This window comes from Oncorhynchus gorbuscha, linkage group LG18 (assembly GCF_021184085.1).
Source record: "Oncorhynchus gorbuscha isolate QuinsamMale2020 ecotype Even-year linkage group LG18, OgorEven_v1.0, whole genome shotgun sequence".
In the NCBI taxonomy this organism is placed as follows: Eukaryota; Metazoa; Chordata; class Actinopteri; order Salmoniformes; family Salmonidae; genus Oncorhynchus; species Oncorhynchus gorbuscha.
Window position 1 is genome coordinate 11,224,219 of NC_060190.1, and position 23,788 is coordinate 11,248,006.

General features: G+C 41.7%; 1 protein-coding gene across 3 annotated transcripts in view; it reads right to left on the reverse strand.

The window, feature by feature from the left end:
- The window catches only part of LOC124003488 (VPS10 domain-containing receptor SorCS1-like), a 149,755-nt gene that overhangs the window by 47,450 nt on the left and 78,517 nt on the right, over positions 1-23,788 (reverse strand). For all 3 annotated transcript variants that reach the window (XR_006833231.1, XR_006833232.1, XM_046311770.1), the window contains exons 3-4: positions 20,695-20,794; positions 4,839-4,997 (exon numbers count right to left, since the gene is read on the reverse strand). Coding sequence is in view for 1 of the 3 variants with exons in the window: in XM_046311770.1 (XP_046167726.1) it covers positions 4,839-4,997; positions 20,695-20,794 (259 nt within the window). In the remaining 2 variants the exon portion in view is untranslated. The remainder of the gene's footprint in view (positions 1-4,838; positions 4,998-20,694; positions 20,795-23,788) is intronic.

The following is a 23,788-nucleotide window of genomic DNA, read 5'->3' on the forward strand; positions in this document are numbered from 1 at the left end:
ACAGTGAAACCCAGGCTACCTAAGTATGATTCTCAATCAGAGACAACTAATGACACCTGCCTCTGATTGAGAATCATACTAGGCCGAAACATAGAAATACCCAAAACCTAGAAAAACAAACAGACTGCCCACCCAACTCACGCCCTGACCATACTAACTAAATACAAAACACAGGAAATAACGGTCAGAAAGTGACAGCTGTAACATAACAAAATTTGGAAATAGTCAAGGAGCCTGAATGCATTCTGAATGCACTGTATATGGAGTACATGGCTCTATATACGGCTTTGGTCTCAGCCACAAGAACTGAATTTATTCAAGTATGAGCAAATCAGTTTGAGCAAGTTATGACTAATTGACTTCGCCACTCAGTTGAACTTAAACATTTTACACAGTCTAGTGTCGTTATGTCAACAATCAACCCACTTCGTGTGAATGCTACTCGCTTTCAGGAAAGTTCAGGGCTACATTCAGGCCTACTTTTAGCTTACATCCATAGACACCAGTCAAGTCTCTTAACTCGTCTAATCTCTCTCGCTCTTTGTCATATCTGAATATGAGTAATGAGTCAGACAATAGCCTCTCACCATGGTTACGCCACTCAATCACCGGCAGAGGAAATAGTCCAACTGATGCTGCCTCACCCCTCACTCTCACCCTCCCCCTGACTCATAACAGCTCACCTTGTTTTGATGTCTGACAGAGGGCAAAACCGACAGAAGACAGGAAAGTCTCTGATGACAAAAGAGAAAGTAGCTAGCTACAAAATACAGTAGTTAAGTGATCTCTCTCTCTCTCTGTGTGTGTGTTTTCTAGAAGTCCCTCAAACTAGGACATGCAAATAATGAGGAGAAATAGCTCTAAGGGCCCACTGCAAGAGAAATGAAGTAAAGGGGAAAGACAGGAGTAGGGGAGAGGGAGTGAGGAAGGAATGGAGGGCAGTAGAGAGGTTGCCTGACGACTCAAACAGAATTATTCCGCTGCTCGTCTAAGACTGCCATCATTGAAGCCATTTGCCGAGATGTCAAAATGAGGGGTGTTGTACATAACAATGTCATCAGTGATTGGATCTTTTCTAACCAATCAGGTTATCAAAGCTAGTATTCAAACTCACTGCTTTACCCACGTGTGTTCTGGCTCTGGCCCAACCCATAGGTTTCTGGGACCAATCAAAATGGTTAGTATTCGTTTGCATTCAAGAAATCGTCGGGGGAGGTGCTCGTATTCAGAGTTATTGCGGAGAATTAACTAACGCTCGTGGGCGTGGCGTAGCATTTATTTGGAGCAAGGAGTCTGGGTAATCAGGTAAGTAGAGAGGGGGGGGTGGGTAGGTAAGGAGAGAGTGAGCGATTGAGTTTAAAAGAAAGGAAGAGGAAAATATTGAGAGAGAACGAGAGGGCGCACATATATTAAACCTGTATGCTATATACACAGTGTACAAAACATTATGAACACCTGCTCTTTCCATGACAGACTGACCAGGTGAATCCAGGCGAATGCTATGGTCCCTTATTGATGTCACTTGTTAAATCCACTTCAATCAGAGTAGATGAAGCAGAGGAGACAGGTTAAAAAAGGATTTTAAGCTATGAGGCAATTGAGACATGGATCTTGTATATGTGCCATTCAGAGGGTGAATGGGCAAGACAAAGGAGTTGTGCCCTTTTTTTTAACCTTTATTTAACTAGGCAAGTCAGTTAAGAACAAATTCTTATTTTCAATGACGGCCTAGGAACAGTGGGTTAACTGCTTGTTCAGGTGCAGAACGACAGAGTTGTACCTTGTCAGCTCAGGGATTTGAACTTGCAACCCTCCGGTTACTAGTCTAACGCTCTAACTACTAGGCTACCCTGCCACCCCTTGAACGGGGTATAGTCATAGCTGCCAGGCGCACCGGTTTGTGTTAAGAACGGCAATGCTGCTGGGTTTTTCATGCTCAACAGTTTTCGGTGTGTATCAAGAATGGCCAACCACCCAAAGGACATCCAGCCAACTTGACAACCATGGGAAACATTGGCGTCAACATGGGCCAGCATCCCTGTGGAATGATTTCGACACCTTGTAGAGTCCATGCCCTGACAAATTGAGGCTGTTCTGAGGACCAAAGTGGGAGGGGGCGGGGGTTTACTTCCACTCAATATTAGGAAAATGTTCTTAATGTTTTGTACACTCAGTGTATATGCATGGCCAGGTGCATCTTATAACTACAACCAAACACCTCCCAAGGTACACTAAGTACCTCCTCGGGAAAAAGAAGAGAAACACTCATTATTTATCAGATGTAAAACATCAGGCCCAAATTGCTCTGGCTGCAAGCAAGGCATTTCATTAATGGTTTTGGTCATTCTCAAAATCGCTATAAATCGCAGGTCTGGAATATATATTTTACATGTTACCATCTCCTGCCTCAGTAGTTCATCGGTAATTACCAGCATCTCATATAGACTTTTTTTTATTTATTCTTAAAACATATGCACTTCATTCCCTTGGACTAGAATGTTGATGATTAATTGCCACTTTTTTATACCTTTGATGCCTTGCCTGAAAATACTGTAGGGGATATCAAATCCCTGAGTCATGGAGAAAAGGAATTAGTCAAACCCTCGTCTAAGGGTATCTAATACACGTTTAACCTTTGTGAAGGTGCTTATGACTGTTTATCGGGGTTCACCTCTGTTGGTTTTGCTTTCCCCTAAAGTTATTGGAAGGGATGCCGGGCCTACATTTAACAGATGAGGAGCTTAAGGGACTTAGGGATTCGTCCTCTAAAGTCCCCAAACTGCACCGGAAAATCCTCATGTAGGGCCACCTGAGCCACATATACAGTAGGACTCTATGAAGAATGTGGAGTATATTGAGTGTATGGTACTATATATGGGGAATATTGAGTGTACGGTATGGCACTATATTTGGAGTATGGCTCCATATACAGCAATATGTAGTAGATTGAGAATATGGCCCTACAGTTGAAGTCGGAAGTTTACATACACCTTAGCCAAATACATTTAAACAGAGTTTTTCACAATTCCTCACATTTAAATCCTTGTAAAAATTCCCCTTTGCCACAACTTTGGAAGTATAATTGGGGTCATTGTCCATTTGGAAGACCCATTTGCGACCAAGCTTTAACTTCCAGACTGATGTCCTGCGATGTTGCTTCAATATATCCACTTACTTATCCTTCCTCATGTTGCCATCTATTTTTGTCATCTATTTTGTGAAGTGCACCAGTCTCTCCTGCAGCAAAGCACCCCCACAACATGATACTGCCACCCCTGTGCTTCACAGTTGGGATGGTTTCTTTGACTTACAGGCATCCCCCTTCTTCCTCCAAACATAGCAATGGTCATTATGACCAAACAGTTATATTTTTATTTCATCAGACCAGAGGACATTTTCCAAAAAGTATGATTTTTGTCCCCATGTGCAGTTGCAAACCGTAATCTGGCGGTTTTGGAGCAGTGGCTTCTTCCTTGCTGAGGGGCCTTTCAGGTCATGTCGATATAGGACTCGTTTTTACTGTGGATATAGATATTTCTGTACCAGTTTCCTCCAGCATCTTTACCAGGTCCTTTGCTGTTGTTCTGGGATTGATATGCACTTTTTGCACCAAAGTATGTTCATCTCTGGGAGACATAACGTGTCTCCTTCCTGAGAGGTATGGCGGCTGCGTGGTCCCATGGTGTTATTACTCACGTACTATTGTTTGTACAGATGAACGTGGTACCTTCAGGCATTTGGAAATTGCTCCCAAGGATGAACCACACTTATGGAGGTCTACAATTTATTTTCTGAGGTCTAGGCTGATTTCTTTTGATATTCCCATGATGTCAAGCAAAGAGGCACTGAGTTTGAAAGTAGGCCTTGAAATACATCCACAGGTGATACTGACATCAAATGATGTCAATTAGCCTCTCAGATGCTTCTAAAGCCATGACATAATTTCCTTGAAATGTCCCAGCTGTTTAAAGGCACAGTCAACTTAGTGTATGTAAACTTCTGACCCACTGGAATTGTGATACAGTGAATTATAAGTGAAATAATCTGTCTGTAAACAATTGTTCGGAAAAGTACTTGTGTCATGCACAATGTTCTAACCGACTTGTTAAAACTATAGTTTGTTAACAAGAAATTTGTGGAATGGTTGAAAAACGAGTTTTAATGACTCCAACCTAAGTGTATGTAAACTTCTGACTTCAACTGTATGTATGGAGTATATGGCTCTAGTCTCAGCCACAAAAACTGAATTTATTTTTAAAAATCAAATTGTTGAGTAAGTTATGAACACGATTTAATATATTGGAGTTTAGACGATCAACCTAAAAACCAACTCCGTTTCTAAATTGAGGGCTATCAGTTTAAATCCACTGGATATGCTAATCACGTCTCCTCCCCCACGGTAACGCACCTCACTCAACTGCAGAGTAAATAGTCCTAAATGATGACACCACATCAATCACCCCACCACCTGACTCAGAAGAATGGTCATTTAATTACCATAGTGAATTATTATAATGTCTGTTTGTTTGTCAATTAATCCCATAAGGGATGGGTTGCCAATTGTCGATTTGACACAAAGAAAAAAAGGGGGGGGAAAATCATAACAGCTCGTCTTGTTTTGATGTCTGACAGAGGTCAAAACAGACAAAAGACAGAAAGCCTCTGATGACAAAAAGAGACTATAGCTAGCTACCAGATACATTTACATTACATTTAAGTCATTTAGCAGACGCTCTTATCCAGAGCGACTTACAAATTGGATACAGTAGTTAAGTGATCTCTGAGTGGGTGTGTGAGCGTGTGTGCCAGTCAGTTCTCTCTCCTCCCTCTCCTCTTACCTTCTGGTCATGGCTGTAGGCAAGGATCCAGTCCTCCTGCTCGGGGTGGAAGAGAAGGCTGAGGATGTAGAAGCTGAGGCGGTACTTCTGATAGGTGGCTCCCTCATCGGAGCTGATCAGCAGGCTGCTTTCCACCTCCGGGTCAGTCAGAAGCATGATCTGAATGAGAGCAGACAGAAATATAATCAGAGCTAGCCATGGGAGGGAGCTGGTCCTGGAAGACTGGGAAATATTATTGTTGGCTTGGGAGTGAGGCTTAGTTTGAATCAGTGTTGGATAAAGAAAACTTATTTAAAATGATATATATATATATATATATATAGGCTGTGAAGGCTCCTCAGAGGAGGAAGGGGAGGACCATCCTACTCAGTAAATATAATTTAAAATAGTGAAACATTAAAACAGTTATCCTTTTTAGAAAAAAAGAAAACAAACAAAAAATATATATATTCAAATCAACAAATAAGTCATTAAAACATTTATTAAAAATACTGTTTTGCAATGAAGGTCTACAGCAGCCTCAACAGCAACCCTCTGTAGGGTAGCACCATGATGGACTCGGTGGACAGCTAGTTTCCGTCCTCCTCTGGGTACAACGACTTCCATAGACTTACACGTTAACTATGACAACTTCCGGAGGATGTCCGCCAACCTTGCAGCATGAACCGACATGGTGTCCACCCAATCAATCAAAAGATCAGAGAATGAATCTAGATTTGAAAGCATAAGCTACAGCTAGCACTGCAGTGCATAAAATGTGGTGAGTAGTTGACTCAAAGAAAAGGACAATAGTTGAACAGTTTAACAAATTAATTTCTTTAAAAATGAAGCAGCAAGAGAGAGAGAGAGCTACATTTTGTTGTATTTTTTTCACTTTCACTTAGCTAGTGAATGCAGCTAGCTAAACTCAGCAAAAAAAAAGAGTGTTACACCGAGGCCTGTACTCTGGAGCGGGATCGATTTGGAGGTGGAGGGTTTGTCATGGTCTGGGGCGGTGTGTCACAGCATCATCGGACTGAGCTTGTGGTCATTGCAGGCAATCTCAACACTGTGCGTTACAGAGAAGACATCCTCCTCCCTCATGTGGTACCCTTCCCGCAGGCTCATCCTGACATGACCCTCCAGCATGACAATGCCACCAGCCATACTGCTTGTTCTGTGCGTGATTTCCTGCAAGACAGGAATGTCAGTGTTCTGCCATGGCCAGCGAAGAGCCGGGATCTCAATCCCATTGAGCACGTCTGGGACCTGTTGGATCAAAGGGTGAGGGCAAGGGCCATTCCCCACAGAAATGTCCGGAAACTTGCAGGTGCCTTGGTGGAAGAGTGGGGTAACATCTCACAGCAAGAACTGCCATATCTGGTGCAGTCCATGAGGGGAAGATGCACTGCAGTACTTAATGCAGCTGGTGGCGACACCAGATACTGGCTGTTACTTTTGATTTTGACCCCCACTTTGTTCAGGGACACATTCCATTTCTGTCAGTCACATGTCTGTGGAACTTGTTCAGTTTATATGTCTCTGTTGTTGAATCTTGTGTTGTTCATACACATATTTCCACGTTAAGTTTACTGAAAATAAACGCAGTTGACAGTGAGAGGACTTTTCTTTTTTTGTTGAGTTTAGTCTACAAAAACACCTGGCTCAAACAGAGAGGGATAGTATGTTAGCTAGCTGGCTATGGCTATCCAACACTGGAACTCTTCCATGTCAAGGTAAGCTTTGGTTTATTAATGTTGTAACGGTTTTCTTCTGTGGACGAAGGATCAGACCAAAGCGCAGCGTGGTCAGAGTTCAACATGTTTAATAAAGACCATAAACGTGAACACTACGAAATACCAAAACAACACATGTGAAAAACCCAAACAGTCCTATCTGGTGCATAGACACAAAGACAACAACCCACAAAACCCAACACAAAACAGGCTAACACAATGACAATGACTAACACCTGCCTCTGATTGAGAACCATATCAGGCCAAACATAGAAAAGGGAAAACTAGACACACAACATAGAATGTCCACTCAGCTCACGTCCTGACCAACACTAAAACAAAGAAAACACAAAAGAACTATGGTCAGAACGTGAAAAATGTATTGCTACCAGGGCCCATCAGTGTAACTGCTAAACTGCTTGCTGCCTGTACTGCATGATTGTAGCAGATTTACTAACATGTTAGTTCTAGTAACCATGTTGACTATGACCTTAGCTAATATGGTGACAATGATGTAGGCTGTGTGTTGCGGTTAGCGGTTATGATGATATTAAGGTTTGGCTTGGAAAGTTTTTTTCGCCTGGTCACAGACAGCTGATGTGTTGTGTACTGAAGTCCACAAGTGAAGGGAAAATGTGAGCGGAGGAGATCGTGTAGATGTGTGAAGGAATTATACATTGAGCAAAATAATCATGCTGTTTGTATGTGGCTGCTACGAAAGTGAACTGTGTTTGCGTGGGATTAGGGTGTATTCATTCCGCCAATTATGTTGAAAAACATGTCTTAAACAGAAGCAATTGTAATGAAACAGGGATAAACATACCTGAATTTGTCCAATAAAAACTCTTGTTTGAAACTGTTGGACTAATGATTACACCCTAGATCAGCTCGATGCAGCCAAGAGTGTGCAAAGTATTGAATGTGTCACTGTCTATCACCTTGATTACTCAAATGTCTCTCTCGACCTTTGCAACCAAGTTGTAAACTTTTCATAGGTTAGATTGTAGCAACCTCGTGACGGGAATAGGGAAAATTCTAGTATCATTTAGTAACCTAAACCTACATTGAGCTGGTAACAGAAATAAGGCCATGCTCATCCTCCCTCATCTTAAACGTCACCAACCGCCACTGAATCCATGTGATGGGCAGCTTGAGAGTTTGAAGTTGACTGAAAAAAAAAAAAGATCTTATTATTAGATTATATGATTTGATTATAAAGTCTACATTTAATAACAGATTTAAATGTCAGTAATTTGTGGTTCTAAATTGGCGTCTTTAGACACACTGTCATCTCCTGCTTGTTAGATATCTCATTTGTAAACCTGTGTTCCGCTTTGCTAGATCCTAATTATTGTTGTACAGACAGTCTTTTAACACACCCTTTGCCTATCTTGTAGCGAGGGTGTATGGGTAACGCATTCAGATTTCTCTCCTGCTGTCTGTTCAGTCAGGCTTTGAAAGCTCTAATTTCCCACAAGCTTTGTTCTTTTCTTGGAGGTTCACAATTTTTTTCTCCTGTGATTGTGCCAAGTGAGAAAAAAACACATATCAAAAGATATAATCAGCAGCAAATGTAATTGAATCAGTCATCCTGAACGCTTACATAACACCTTATCAGTAGCACAGTGGGAAGGAAGTAGAGTGTGTGTGTGTGTGTGTGTGTGTGTGTGTGTGTGTGTGTGTGTGTGTGTGTGTGTGTGTGTGTGTGTGTGTGTGTGCGTGCGTGCGTGCGTGCGTGCGTGCGTGCGTGCGTGCGTGCGTGCGTGCGTGCGTGCGTGCGTGCGTGCGTGCGTGCGTGCGTGTTTCTCGAGTCACTATGTTAATAAAACCATGAACTGATTGGCACTTATTATCCCAACTCATCCATCCCAGTAGTGCCCACAAATTCAGTGTCAGACAACGACTCTATAAACCTCCACAGTTTCAGTGTCGAGACCTTGTGGAACCGTCAAACCGTCGAAGTCTGGGAGTCTAGGAGTCTCCTCACACCACCATATTTCTATAGTTCACCAACCCCAGCAAAACCACTGTTCACATTACGCTAGCAAATTGTCATTAATGACATCAGTCAGGCAGGGATCACACCGCTATGGAACCATGCTGACTGGGTTATAGAGGATAGCCTTTTTTCTAACAGAGTAGGGAGACACAACCTTCAACGAACAACCCAAGGTGATTTGAACAGGTTTCCCCATTTGACAAATCTCCTAAGTTTCCCTGATTACCATAAATAGGGGTGGATTTGGGAATGGGGCATGAGGTAAAATGTCTAACACACTTCCAACAGGCACCATTGGCTATATAGCCTAGCAAGCTTGAGCAGGCGCGGCCGAGACTCTAAGTCATTTGTCAAACTATGCATGGTAATGGTAGCTATAGTGGGCCGACCCCAAACACAAGTTCATCAATCACAGTGAGCTAGCGTAGCACCATACGTGATCCACATGCTGACCAATCCAATCAAATATCAAAATGCAGCACACAACACAGTTTATTTTTACATTCCATACACAATTAACACTTTGTAAGAGACAGTGTTTTAACTCTGGGCACTATTAAACTGTCTGCTCCTATAAATATGGAAACACCCTAATGCGATACAGCCTATTCTAGTCTAGTTTATGTGGGCTAATGCTGCTATTGTGAAGGGGGGATTATAAGCGGTTTCATGAATTCGGGAACACTCACATGACGACTTATTTCAATAATTTGTTGCTAGAATATGGAAATCGATATATCCTAGTGCGACGTGAAAATGGGTTAGGAAGATTCTGGTGAGCTTCTCGGGGATGTGGTCGTGTATCCGATTAGTTCCACTTATAACCTTCAGATGAGAGAGAAATGAGGGGAAGAGTTAGACAGATGTGGCAGCAAGGGAATGAATCCTGTAGGAGTTGTGTTGAATACTATATTCCCGCTTTATAAGATGACATTAACCATGAGTGGAAAACAGGGCAATGACCGTTGCCAAGCATTCAGCTGTTACACTTTTATCTGAAAACACTTTTATCTAAAAACTCATCTTCACTTAACATGGATAATATACGCTTAGCTTCAAGCCTTTAGACTTATGTTATGACAGAGCTTCACCTTGTCATTTTACACATTTCTATAAAAACTGTATAAAAATGTCAACAACATCCTCATCATGCAACATTACATGACTGTTTGTTTAGACATAGCTGTATCTTTAGATACGCCATCTTGGAGCTTCACCTTGTAATTTAACAGATTCATATTGAAAACTGCATGGAAAGGTCAACATCCTCATCACACAACATGACATTACGGTGTCATGTTTAGACAGGAAATGACAGACGGAACATGTTGACTCAATCAATGTTTCCGAGGGTAATTTCAAGAAACCATCTCACACCGGTCAAAACAACTCTGAGAATGCATATCCAGATGTTGCGTAATGTTATGCCGCCAAATTCAATCCTACACTTTTTGCTTTACTGGAGTTTAATACATAAAAGGAGAAAAACTAAAGGAATCATGCTGACTCTGAAACTTTCTCCAGAGTTCCATGCTCTGTAATCCACACAAAACACTGGCATTTTGTTCATTTCTACACTTCACACTTTCCCCTGATGGAGCACGGGGAAAGAGAGGGCATGCCTGGAATTGCTACCATTGTGTGTGTGTGTGTGTGTGTGTGTGTGTGTGTGTGTGTGTGTGTGTGTGTGTGTGTGTGTGTGTGTGTGTGTGTGTGTGTGTGTGTGTGTGTGTGTGTGTGTGTGTGTGTGTGTGTGTGTGTGTGTGTGTGTGTGTGTGTGTGTGTGTGTGTGTGTGTGTGTGTGTGTGTGTGTGTGTATACGCTCCAGTGTGTGTATACGTATGTGCATGCATTTAGTTTATGAGGCCAAAGAGGTTCAAAATGACCAAAGGATAATGAAGCAGCCACCAACTGCAAGATATTTAAGAAGTGTGCGATGAATAACACAGTGAGTTAATAGCCGTGCAGCAGTAAATACTCAGTGATAGAATATTAATGAAATTATGCCCATATTTTCCGTTTCACCCCAGTCACAGTAATTGGATTGTGAAGCCTCTCTCTAAATCCAAGCGTAACACAGTTGGTGCCCAAGCGACAAATATACTCTGTCTACACTATAGGAAGTTTAAATGGCAAGATTTCAAGGAAATTCATGGAGGAGTAGAGGGAAAGTAGAACTCACTAACAGTGTAGCTCCTAACAACAGACCCCCACTTTTAGGCTGACATGTTGCTACTAGTTTGACTACCCAGACATGATTATGAGAGTTTGAATGGGCAACCTGGCAGACGTTACTTCCTGTAAACCAGCAGCAGGTACGTTTGTTGTTGAATGGAAAACAATAGGAGTTGCTTGTTCGCTCATGTCATCCCATGGACTGTCGGTGACCAGTAAGTGAACTCCTCAGACAAAAAGGTCAGTCTTGACTGTCTTTTTAGCCTAGTAGAGACATCTGAAGAGCAGCAGAGTAGTGTAGAAGCCATGAATCAGCCACCATCTAGTGGCCCAAGTCAAAATGACAGAACACCCAACCTAACTAGACCAAGGGACTTCAACCTTTTCTTGCCAAGAGACCCCCCTCCCTCCCAAGCAAACCAGTGACCACCATCATACTTTAGCAAAAATGTCTTTCTTTCACATGTCTCGTCTTATCAGGTGAATGATAATGGCAAGGAGAAGCAACTAACATTTTAGAATTCATATATTTGGTATAGTTTTTCTATATTTTGACTTCCCCACATTATACTTGGAAGAGGAAGTTTAACTCCAAACACATTTAGGCTAAGAGCACTGGTGTTGCGCAGTTTCTCTGGTCCCCAGCAAAGTCTACTGCCGTCAGCCCCTCAGTGTAGACTTCCGATCGTTGTCGGTGGTTCTGAAATTGCTACGTCTGTGTGTCTGCCTATCGATAGGCTATCAGATTGGTGCTAGTGCTTGTGTGCTAGTGCCTATAGCTTTGCTTTACCGGATACATGTTTTTTTTTGGGGGGGGGGTCGTCCTTTTCTCATGTTAAGCCTAATATTTATGTTTCACTAAGCTATAGGCCTACAGTGTTGCAATGCTGCTATATAGAATGCTGACTGGTTGCAATTATGCATTTACTTGATCAGTAATTAAAGTAGGACATTCTAACATTGCAGTTTGTAAAATGCATGTTCTATTCCACAACATACTAATTAGTAACCAATTTCATGTTTTTAATAGGATACAACTGTACTGTAGACCTATAGCCTACCTTGGCCGTCCACACACTCTCGCGCAGCTTGGGTAGAACACGTTCGTGCTGCGTAAAACCAGTCTATTAATGCCAATGATCAAAACAATAGCTTACTAGGGATTGTTTCATTATGCAGACAATGCAGTCTGGCCTACTAGCCTATCTATAGCTATATACATTATTTTGCATGGTAGCCTATTTATATTACACACTGGAACTCGGACTCCACACTGTGGGCTATCCGTCTCATCACTCATAGGCTTACCAATGTTCACATCTGTCAGATTGGTTTCCTGGGAGAGGAGGAGGCTCGATACTCTCACTAGAGGAACGGTCACTATTCGCAAGAAGTGGGGTAGCAAGGCCACTCTCATAGCAGGGCCTGGGCAGTGAGGTCTCAGTCTGGACTGGCAGGCTGCTGCATAACATACTAGCTTCCACCTGGTGTTTCGTTTCGCTGCGTTTTTGTGCACCACTTAGTCTTGCCTTTTGTTCATCCATCTTGAACAATGCAGTCACTCTCCATCCGAGTCCGACCTGATTCACCTAACTTTTTTGAACTATTGATAGCCAATTAGGTGAGGAGTCCGAGGCGGGCTGCCGCTGCTGAGAAATAGGCTAATTAGACACATGACAACTATATTGTCTGACTTTTATTTTTGATTTTACCTTTATTTAACCAGGCAAGTCAGTTAAGAACAAATTCTTATTTTCAATGACGGCCTAGGAACAGTGGGTTAACTGCCTGTTCAGGGGCAGAACGACAGATTTGTACCTTGTCAGCTCGGGGGTTTGAACTTGCAACCTTCCGGTCACTAGTCCAACGCTCTAACCACTAGGCTACCCTGCCGTGTAGATTAGACAAACACTTTGCTTGCTAGATGTGGAAATTTTAAAAAATGAGGGTTACTGTCAAAATGATTTATTAAAAACATTAAATTTAGACGTAGGTGTGAGTTGACGAGCTCATCAGCCCCCAGAGCTTGTGCCCCCCAGCGTGGGTTTCCGCTACGCCAGTGGCTAAGAGCAGCTGTTCAGCTGGTTAAATAAAGGTTAGCCATGTGTTGGCAAAACTGTATGTCCGAGTTAAGAAAGCTTACCAGCAGCCAGTGGCACTCTGCACTGGCTTTTTCAAAGCCTATGTCAGATACTCCAGTGAGTGTAATTAGCTCCAATGAGTGTAACTTGCTCAATATGAGCGGTTGGGAAATAAAGTTGAGATCATTAGAAACAAGGCAATATCCAATTTTCTACTGTAGGTATGTCATTTTAAATGTGTTTATTCTGTTGTTGCTAGCGATATTCATAAAATAAAAAATCGATATTTTTCAAAGAACCCCTGCAGTACCTCCACAGACCCCCAAGAGTTTTAAAATAACAACTACCTCTGTTTTGAACTTAACAATTGGGCCACTGGACAGAGTTCTGCAACAGCTGGTCAGATAGTCCAATTTATATTTTTGTTTAGGGCGATTCCAAAATGTGTCCAAAAACAGAAGAAACCTCCCCAGCAAATAAATGAGAGTTTGATGGATAGGAAGTTTAGGGGTTTTTCCATGGGGAAACCATCCACCTTGGCAGGAGAAAAGGCAGCGAGATCATATTGCGTAAATCTTATAAGACATACTGCTCTTGAACTACAGTAAATCAGAATGTACATCTATACACTGTGAGTAAATGTTCCAATATTCACATGGACATTCTATATTAATGTCTTAAGAATGTATCTTAGTAATGCTATTACAACTGAGTTAATTGTCCACAGTGCATTTTAATTACTGACAGAATTGCTTCATTTCCTTTGTATGTCTATCTGGGATTAATAAAAATGGCCTCCTCTTTCCTTTGTAAAAAATCTCAGTCTAACACACTCACTAAGACCTAGGAAAGATGATACATTGTTAATGAAAAGCCCTGCAATGCCTTGGAGAGATCATTTCTGCCTAATGGACTTCACTCATCTTCATCTGCTAATACAACGTACTGCACTTGCGCTTACTAAAGATCTACCTAAGGCGCTATTTAGCGGTTGCTGCTTTGAACCCAGGGCATAACCTACTTATGGAGAACATGTCAGCAATAGAAAGCGATTGAATGGGTTTAACTACAGGGCTATGTTAATTTAGGGCAGGTTTTTAAAATGTTTTACAAAGGAAAACTAAAATGAGCATTTTAGTGGACAGGTCCAGGTAGTCTCTTCCTCGGTTTCAGTCCGCTTTTGTCCATTTGAACACAATCCAGGTCTTGCTTTGGATGGGAGACAGAGTAGATGTCTAATTGAGCCTATGGGCAAGAAGGGCAATCAAGCCGGGACAAGGTCTGGCATGGGAAAAGAAGTGAAGTCTTCATAAGAGGGTAATAACAATGTCAGCCGGGAGACTTTGGATGCTCGGGCAAAGGTCTCACCAAAGTGAAATATGGGACAAGTGGGAGGAAGAGAAAGAGGGACATTGAACAAGTGAGAACTCACTGCGGCAAATGGTGCACGGATCATCTTTTTGGATATCTATTCAGACAGAGAGACCGTATCATTATTACCTCGTCATTAGTTCACCTCTTCATTTCACCCGTATTTGATCACTCCCTTAACTTCGTCTTGTCTTTTGCATGCACTATTACAGCGCTCTATTCTGGACTACATAATGAGGTCTTCTCTTTCTTTCCCTCCCCTGATGGAGTCCACCAACCAACCAGGAGCTGCAACACTTTGAACTCTCCTTATTAAACACAAGTACTGTCTCTTGAGCCCAGGCATTTGAAGTCTAGACTAATTCTCCTTGACATTTCCACTGCACTCCAGCCCAGACCTCACCAACACTAACATTGCATCTTCACACTGACGGTAATTGGGGCTTTATGACTCCCATCCTAGCCCCTACCACCCAACACACACACACAAAAACAAATTGGAAGACTTGGTGGAGTGTTGTGTACAACAAGCACATCTAATCGGGGATTGATGCATAATATTAAGCATATTAATGATAATACTGTTTGCGTTGCCTCTAGAATTAAAAAAAATATGTAAATGATATTTTTTGGAGTGCAGACCCTCTACACTGCATCACATAATGATGTCATACAAGGAAAGGCACGCAACAAAGTTTGAGGTAGGTCTACTTGAAGGGCAAGGAAGCATGCCATTTTGCCACACCCTTGATTTTGCTTTGTCACAAACACTCACGATACGTGGAACATTAATTAAATCAGAAGGGAATGTAAGAATAATCACACGTGGCGTCATGCGATCTGTTTGAGATTGTGGAAGCACTCCAACGGGTTCTCTCTCACTCTCCATTGGCTTCTCCCTCTCTCCCTCTTTCTTTCGCCGCCTCTCTCAGCCTGCTCATGGGCCTTAGTGTTCTTGCCTCGCTCTCATTTGTAGATTGTGCCTTAGGGCTGACAGATGTTCCATATTTTTTCCCCAACGTTAGGTTGTTCGCTTCCATCACGTTTACCACCACATGCACATCTACTCCCTTCATCCAGAGCACGGCTAACTCGTCTCGACTCAGAAACACGCCTGTATCGACTCCCAAAAAGAACAGTGAGATGAGGAACCACTCCCGTGCTAGTGTTTACCTCCACCAGCTGAAGGAAGGATGGTGAGGAACAAGTAAATTGCGCCGTGCTAGCACGCTAAACTATCATGCAAGAGCCAGTTGGGTCCCATGGCAGTTCCACATCCCTGTTTTACTTTGAGTGTTCCTGTTTTAGGGATGTATCCTGCATACAGAAGTTATCACACCATGTGTTGCAGCAGCTAGCTAATCATCCACTATAGCTATTAGGACAGATGTTTGCAGTTAATGATATCCTTGCATACTGAGTTTAGCATTCATATTACATGTGTTGTAACCTTGGCGTGTTATCTTACAGTCAAGGCTGAAAGTAAGACTAAGTGATGGGTGTGGACCTGCTTTTTAATCATTTTACTGATGTATGAGGTTAGTACTAAACTGACAAATGGAATTGTTTAAAGATGCTCATATGATGGACCATTTAGCTATTTGATTTGACATTTTTTGGGGTTAAAATATTGAATTGTGTTTACTACTATAGCCCATAGAAAAACATTCATAAATGTCCAAAAAACATAGTCAAAAAATAAATCAAAAGGAAAAAGGCTTCATAGTGTTTGTCCTATATCCAGGTAATATAAGAAAGCTCAGGAAATATTTGAGTTTTTTTGGACACATACACCTTGTGTTTTTTTGGCACAAAGCTACCTCCACTCAATTACATGGGTTACCTTCAGATGAGTGCTGTGACACTTGTGGGGGTTGTAGAGAAAAACAAAGACCACCATCGTGTTTGTGAGATTCTCCCCTTTCCAGAGGTTTTTGGCCAAACTGTTCGGATGCAACAGACGTTTTCCTGAGAAGACCGATTTTCGGGATGTTTCGTGTTCTGACAAATACCGCTGTAGCTCGGTCACCTTCCACCGCAGATGCAGAAGGCCGACATAAGTGGATATGGTGGATTGAGACACAGCCAATGTCTCCAGCTGACAGATTTTAATGGGGATTTTTTTATTATGTTACTTGGATTGACGCATTGGTACGTCAATAGACACTTAAAGATTTGAACCAGTGTGCTACAGCAGGAAAATAATCCTGCATCAACATGAAATGTGGATTATGTGGATTATAATTAATGGGCATTTTTTGTGGGGGTCGATACATTTTTTGTTAGGGCAAATCAAGTCTGGCATTTTAAAGTGGAAATGACTAATTTTAGAAGCCTTTTTAAACATGGAATACACTAGAAGTTTGCATTTCCTGCCGTGCAGGAAAATTCTCAGCAACAAATGAGTGATCAAATGAAGATCCTACATCTGTACGTACCCTCATTTGCACTTCTTTGAGAAGTGATGGGAACATTTCTAAAGAGTTTGCCTTTACTACTTTGAGGACAGTTCGAGGACATTAAATATGAATTTGCACTTATAAATGTGTGCTTGTTCCAAAAAGAGTGGCAATGAATGGAAGTATTTGAACTCTGTAGTGGGAGAGATCTCATCTGAAGCAAATTCATATTCCACCCACCTGCTGATGCTGTCTGATCTGGACAGAGGCTGTCATTATTTTGGAGCACAACACACACACACACACCCACACATAAATAATTAAGGCCTTCGCCTGAAACATTTGTGCCGATGACTGCTGCTTTAGTCAATATGTTCATGAGAAAAAGCATTCTTCAGTATTTTCCATAAGCGCCGGCCGTCGGCTAAATAGCCGATAACACTCATTGTAAGCCGGCTACTTTTTCCACTTCATAACTTACCTAGCCATTTTTTCATTTAAAAGTTTACAAAAGGTGCCGAAATGACTGAATAAAGTCAATCTCCTATGTCCGTTTGCTATTCATAAATCATACAATGTAGTTATGTCCATGGTATTGCATCGGGACATGCAAACCAAAAGATCTTGTTTGTTTTTTTCCTAGGATTCGAAGCCCATGAAAAAAAAACTTGCCAGTGACCGTAAAGTGGCTCGTCAGTGTAGCCTAGTGATGGGTTGTTCGTGAACTGACATTATTATTATTTTTTTCAATGGATCTGCTAGGTGAACGGAACCGAATCAGTAAGAGACGTGTTTTGGCTCCCTAATTTGCATACTGGTAGGCTACTCCTGCTTTTTAGTCGATTATCTGCAGATAAATTATGAAAACATTCGATGAAGATGTGGAATTGTCAGTACCGGAACAATAAGAAGAAGTGAACCTCATTCTGGTCCAAAATATGATACAGATTGAAGGTTACAAAAGTTCATGTACATGATACTTATACTCTAGTATTAAAGATATTGATACTAGTATTAAAGATATTGATGTAGGCCTACTGATTGAATTAAAGTTAATAGACAACTGCTGCTTTCTGTTTAGCAAAGCCCATGTTTAACACCTGCTTCATTCATACCTGTTAAAGTAAGACTGTAAATGTGACCTGAATCTCAAGATTGGTTTAATGTTAAAAAGGTTTTCTTACTTAGAAAATAGTTGTGATCAGGACTAGGCCTAGACAATGGCCAAAACGACTAACAGACCACATTTCAATCATTTTCAGTCATATTACTGTAAAGAAATATCTTTCAACAACAACACATTTTAGAAAAATGCGAGAAGTCATTCAACTATTCTATTTTAGAATGTACCGGAGGCCACCAAAATGGAGCTTGTTCTGCAATTTTCACAGAAAACAAAGCTATTACTTCCAACAACAGCAGCAAAAAATCTGCTTCCGAGAAAGAACCAGAGGTTGTTTGTCTGAATCTGTCCGTCGCTCAGCCAGCCTCCCCTCAAATTCCTTTCATTTTCTGGAAGCATTAGCCGCCCTACCAAACATTTATACAAGATAATGATCTGCAAGTATGTCAGATGGGTTCTCCATATTTACCGTCATTACGCGTTATTTCTTACACATTTCTCTGTGTTAATACCTGTTCATCCACTATTTGCTTGTGGTTACTCTTCAACTGGACTGCTCTGATTCTCTGCACCTTAGCACACATGCACTCACCCACACAGACATATACACATCACAACGGCTGCTACAAGACTATTTATACAGCTCAATTTTTACACTGCCCCCCCCAAAAAAAGAAAACATGTGTTAATATTAGACTATAAATTGTGCCTTCCTGTATTATACTTATGCTAAAATGTTTATTCTATTCTACTGAACCATTAACTTCATGTTTCTATTATCTTTTATTATGTTTTATTGTGGTTGCACTGTCCAGAAGGAACCTGCCAGTAAGTGGTTTGTTGGCCGATGGTGTACCATGTGTATCCCATACATACAAGTAATAAAACTAGAAACTACTGATAGCACCGTTATTTGCAAGCGTTTCCCTTATAAGCGTTCTCATACTCAGAATGAGTCAGAATGCATGCAGTGTTCTGATCTCAATGATAAAATAATGGTCCATTGTTTCTGACTGGTCTCCACTGGTCCTTGTACTCCAGTGACCCAATGCATCCCTCTTCCACTCCTCCATTCCCTGCAGCAACAGAAGGTTGACTTACCCCAACAGTGTGGGTGACAGCTAGCCAGAGTGATGATAACAAAGGTAACCTGGGTCCAACAGGCTCTCTCTCTCTCTGTGTGTCTGTGTATCTGTGTGTGTGTCATTAGCACCCAGTTACTCATTTTAACACGTCCTATCACCAGAGTTCTGTGTTAAAGGGGTGGCTCTGCAGTACTATGCTGTTGCCATTTTAGAAACCCACTAGCTGTGTTTTGTTTAGAGCGACATACACTGAGTGTACAAAACATTATGAACATCCTTTTTGTACACTTTCAACACCTTGTAGAGTCCATTGCCGCAACGAATTGAGTCTGTCTTGAGGGCAAACCAATATTACAAAAGGTCTTCCTACTGTTTTGTACAGTCAGTGTACAAGCTAGACGGTTTGCTGCAGAGACGGGTTGAATTACTAGGTATGGCCCAGTTAGGTCTTTGCAAGATAACAGGCTTTTTGACCATTAGTAGTTTGGTCGTTTTTATTTTGTAGCAACATCAAGGCCTATACCTTCCACTTCGTCAGTAAAACTTTTCAAAACAGCGCAGGCTAATGTTCCACAGGCTAACAGTCCACACTATTCCACAGGCTAGCAGTCCACACTATTCCACAGGCTAACAGTCCACACTATTCCACAGGCTAACAGTCCACACTATTCCACAGGCTAACAGTCTACACTATTCCACAGGCTAACAGTCCACACTATTCCACAGGCTAACAGTCCACACTATTCCACAGGCTAACAGTCCACACTATATTTAAAAGGAAATGGTAATGCTCACTATTCTGTATTCCCTGTATGTCTCACTATCAACATCTGTTACATCTTAACCAGTTTTCCCTGGTCTTTGATGTTTTTTTTTATTTTGCACCATTATCTAGACTCACTCTTGTTAATACAAAGTGTTCATGTTCCAAACAAAACAGGCTAGCATTCCACATGACAGTCCACAGAAATGATAAAGCTCACTGCTGTTTTTCCTGTCCTCTCACCATTAGCGTGACACCTCTTTCCTGGTCTATGACCGAAGCTTTCTCATTGGACTGTTACACGGGGGTGAGGAGAGGTGGAGGTTAGGGGGCGCATTTCATCTTCATTATTAGACAAGAATTGACCAGGAGAAAATGACCTGTTCCGATTAGAGTCTTGTTAAAAAGGGAGGAATGTGAGAACGGAAGGATGAAGGGAGATGGAAGTAATGATGCGAATTGTCAGGATGGCTCCTCTTGAGGGTTGTGGGAGAAGGGGTTGGATGGGGTTGGGGGTGCAGGGGTTGGAGGGGGAAGGGGGGGTGAGCTAACGGTCGCAAATATGAAGAGCTTGTCTATCCTTTGATCAAAACACTAGAATTGATTAAATCCTTCTTCATCCTTCCTTTTTTTTGGTCTGGTCTATAATTCATTAGTTCCGGAAAGAGAGAATTTATAGGGTCGGTATAAATATTAACGATTGGAAGTATTTTCTTAGAAGATCACGGCTAACTCTCTGGGTGGAGATTAGCATGGCTCAATGGATGTGGCGGATATTGTTGAAGATGACAGAGGCGCCAAACAGACATGGCAGTACTAACTTCAAAAATGTATGTTTGTTTTATATTGGCAGTTGACATCAGCATTGCAAGTCCATTGACGTGCCTTCGTAAGTGTATCCAACTGCACTGCAATGAGTAGATCAACTTGTTCCACTACAAAATTACTTCGAAGTAATACTGATAGATAGTTCGAATTTGAGTCAAGTGGGCTGTTTTATATGAGTTAGGACATTTGTCAGCATTTACAGTGTAAGAAAGAACCCCACACAGAGAGGCATTTAGAAAGCAGATGGGAAAGTAAAATGTTAACTATGAGATAAGACAAAATAACAACACAACTTAAAACAAATAAATGCACATTACCTTTCTCTTGTTGTTGGGACTGACGTACAAGTAGCTGAGGATTGTTTTCGCCCCCACTTTCTCATTGAGCTTCTGGTAAGTGGTTCCGTAGTCGGTTGACCTGGAATTTAATCAGAGTGTTTGATGAAGACTTGATGATTCTCTTGTTGTAATTAAAAATCCCCTGGAGAATGTTTAGTTGGATTTTTAAAAAGCATGCACAATTATTTCCCACCTCCTTGTGGTTCGCTGTTCTACGACGACACACTCAGATTACAAGGGATAAACAACCATAACCTAGCCAGGGTGTATGTCTCCAACTATCTGACCAATGTCCAGCTCTTCTTTTAAAAACAGCACAGAATTCAAAAACAGCATCACCAGGAACAATAGCAATTTTTCTGGAATAGTTTCTCTGTTATGGTCCAGGAAAAGATTTGAAGTCAAATCATGTCATTCACTCCTTCAGTCCAAACTGTTAGGAGAAAAAGGGACAACAAAGTGCAAAACTTCACGTAAAGCTGAAAGACTGGCTGCATAGTCTCAAGTGGACTGTTCTATAGCTGGTCAAAGATGAAGCCATTTGAACCATGAGTTAGACTAGCTTTATGCAAAGCTTTCACGTGGCCTCCTGCATTGTCATTCACACAAAGCTTCCTGTTTTAAAGGAAGTAACAGCAATGTTTGAGTGGATTTTGAAAAGAATACTGAAAAGGCAAAAAATAATGTGTGAAGTTTTTTGGAGGTCGTGTCTAGGTAGCACAACTCTGTTGTTTCAAAGTATCACCATATCTGTCAGCATAAAACTACTAACCCAATATGGATCCCAACAGTTGAGTCAAAGCTAACGGTGGATGAAAGGGGATTGTGCTGAAATATTTAAGCGATGGTCAGAGTGCTAATGTGAAATTTGTGTTCTGTCTGGGATGTGACATTCCAGAACGTCTCCAAGTTTGAACAACTTATCTCCCCTGCCAGGATCATTTTATTCATATAGAAGAGAGGCTCAATCAAGGAGCTATTTCATGTTCAGCTAAAAACACACACATAAACACACACACACAGACATGCAAAGCAGGCAAAGCTTCAAAAATACACCATGCATGCATCACCCTTCAACGCTTGTTACTACTACAAACAATGCAATCACTGACTTCGATAGAGGGTTTTCATTCATCCTGTGCTTATAGAAATGTTAAATCCTGATTTTGGAAACTCCATTGAAATGGAAGCGTTACAACTTTGAAGTCGTTATTTTTTTGTAGTGAAGTTGACAAAGAACAAACACACACAAATAGCCCAGCCCCGTGACACCAGCCTGGTGACTTTCATCTTCCCTTTTTCAGATTTATTATGGGATGGTTTCCATGTCGATTAAATAAGGGCGAACTCCTGAATACCGGCGGTAGCATCTATCAACGGGTGGATCCATCGATACTTTGGACCACAGGACAATGACATCATCTGGCTATTGATCTGCTCTTTATAGAACCCCCATCATACGGCTGCTGTAAGGCCCAATGACATACTTTTAGTGGTGCATCAACTCTCGACATGAACCAATGAAACTAATACAAAATTGGCCACCCCCCCTCACATCATAAACCTAGCTACTGCTCACATCATCATATCCCTAGTTGTTTTAGTTGAGGGTTCAATTTCAAGCTCTATTCATACCGGACTAACGTGATACTGCCTTGTTGGGTTCTTTTCAAGGACAACAACAACTTTATTTTGGGAGGAGACTTAGAGTACCCCCAGTACATGCCCAATTAGATTTCCCCCATATATCTACTGTACTATGACAGCAGCAGCCCAAAGCCCTGTTGTCTTCCCTATTGGAGTTTGATTAATCAATGAGCGGGGGGTATCTGGAGATGGTTAGCTAGAGGTCGCTAATCGCATTAGCGGGGTGCAAAGTAAACAATAAACAGGTTGAACTGTCCAACGGATGGTAGCTTTGCTGAGTATTCCAAATTAATTCATTAATGCCTTGGCGCACTCCGATAGCATTTCTCTCTCACCACTCCGCTTTGAGAGCAGCAGGTTGGGCTTGTATCCCCCTCCCATTTCTGCCCCAGGTTTGATGGCTGTCTTCCATTCTCAAAACTACCAGCGTCTCCGTCTCTCCCCCTCATGAAGTGAGGGAACAGTCAATGTTAGACGCACCATTAACAGGGTAATGAGGTGTCACGCCCGTTCTCGTTTGAGCCATCCACGACTTAAGCTACTAAAGGCTAGTGGTTAGGACTTCAGTGGAGACAGCCATATAACGCTACATTTCCCACTGCTGTGGTTGGGAGATAGGCCTTGGGGTGGACCCACGGATCGGTTGTGGACAAGGCCGCTGAAATCACTGGAAAGTCCCGCTGGGATTTGTAAAGATTTGACAGGCCTACTGTTACAAAGTCTCTTAAATGCCAAAACCGCAGTCTATCAACTGTAATGAACGCCAAGTGGAACACATAAGAGCATTTAATTTGTCCCTCTTTTAGCGAAAGCCCGGGGTAAAATAAGGCGAGACGTCATAAGACGTGTTCCGGTGGAAAGGAGTCGATAGAAGAACAACTCAAATCCTGTAACTGCGGAGTTTACAATGGACAGTCAAACACTTTCTATTTTCAGCCAAGTCTCAAACATACAGTGGGGCAAAAAAGTATTTAGTCAGCCACCAATTGTGCAAGTTCTCCCACTTAAAAATATAAGAGGCCTGTAATTTTCATCATAGGTACACTTCAACTATGACAGACAAAATTAGGAAATAAATCCAGAAAATCACATTGTAGGATTTTTAATGAATATATTTGCAAATTATGGTGGAAAATGAGGCTCCTCTGTCCTCCACTCGTTACCTGTATTAATGGCACCTGTTTGAAGTTGTTATCAGTATAAAAGACACCTGTCCACAAACAGTCACACTCCAAACTCCACTATGGCCAAGACAAAAGAGCTGTCAAAGGACACCAGAAACAAAGCCTGTACATGTCAAGGCCCGTCTGAAGTTTGCTAGAGAGCATTTGGATGATCCAGAAGACGATTGGGAGAATGTCATATGGTCAAATGAAACCAAAATATAACTTTTTGGTTAAAACGCGTCGTGTTTGGAGGACAAAGA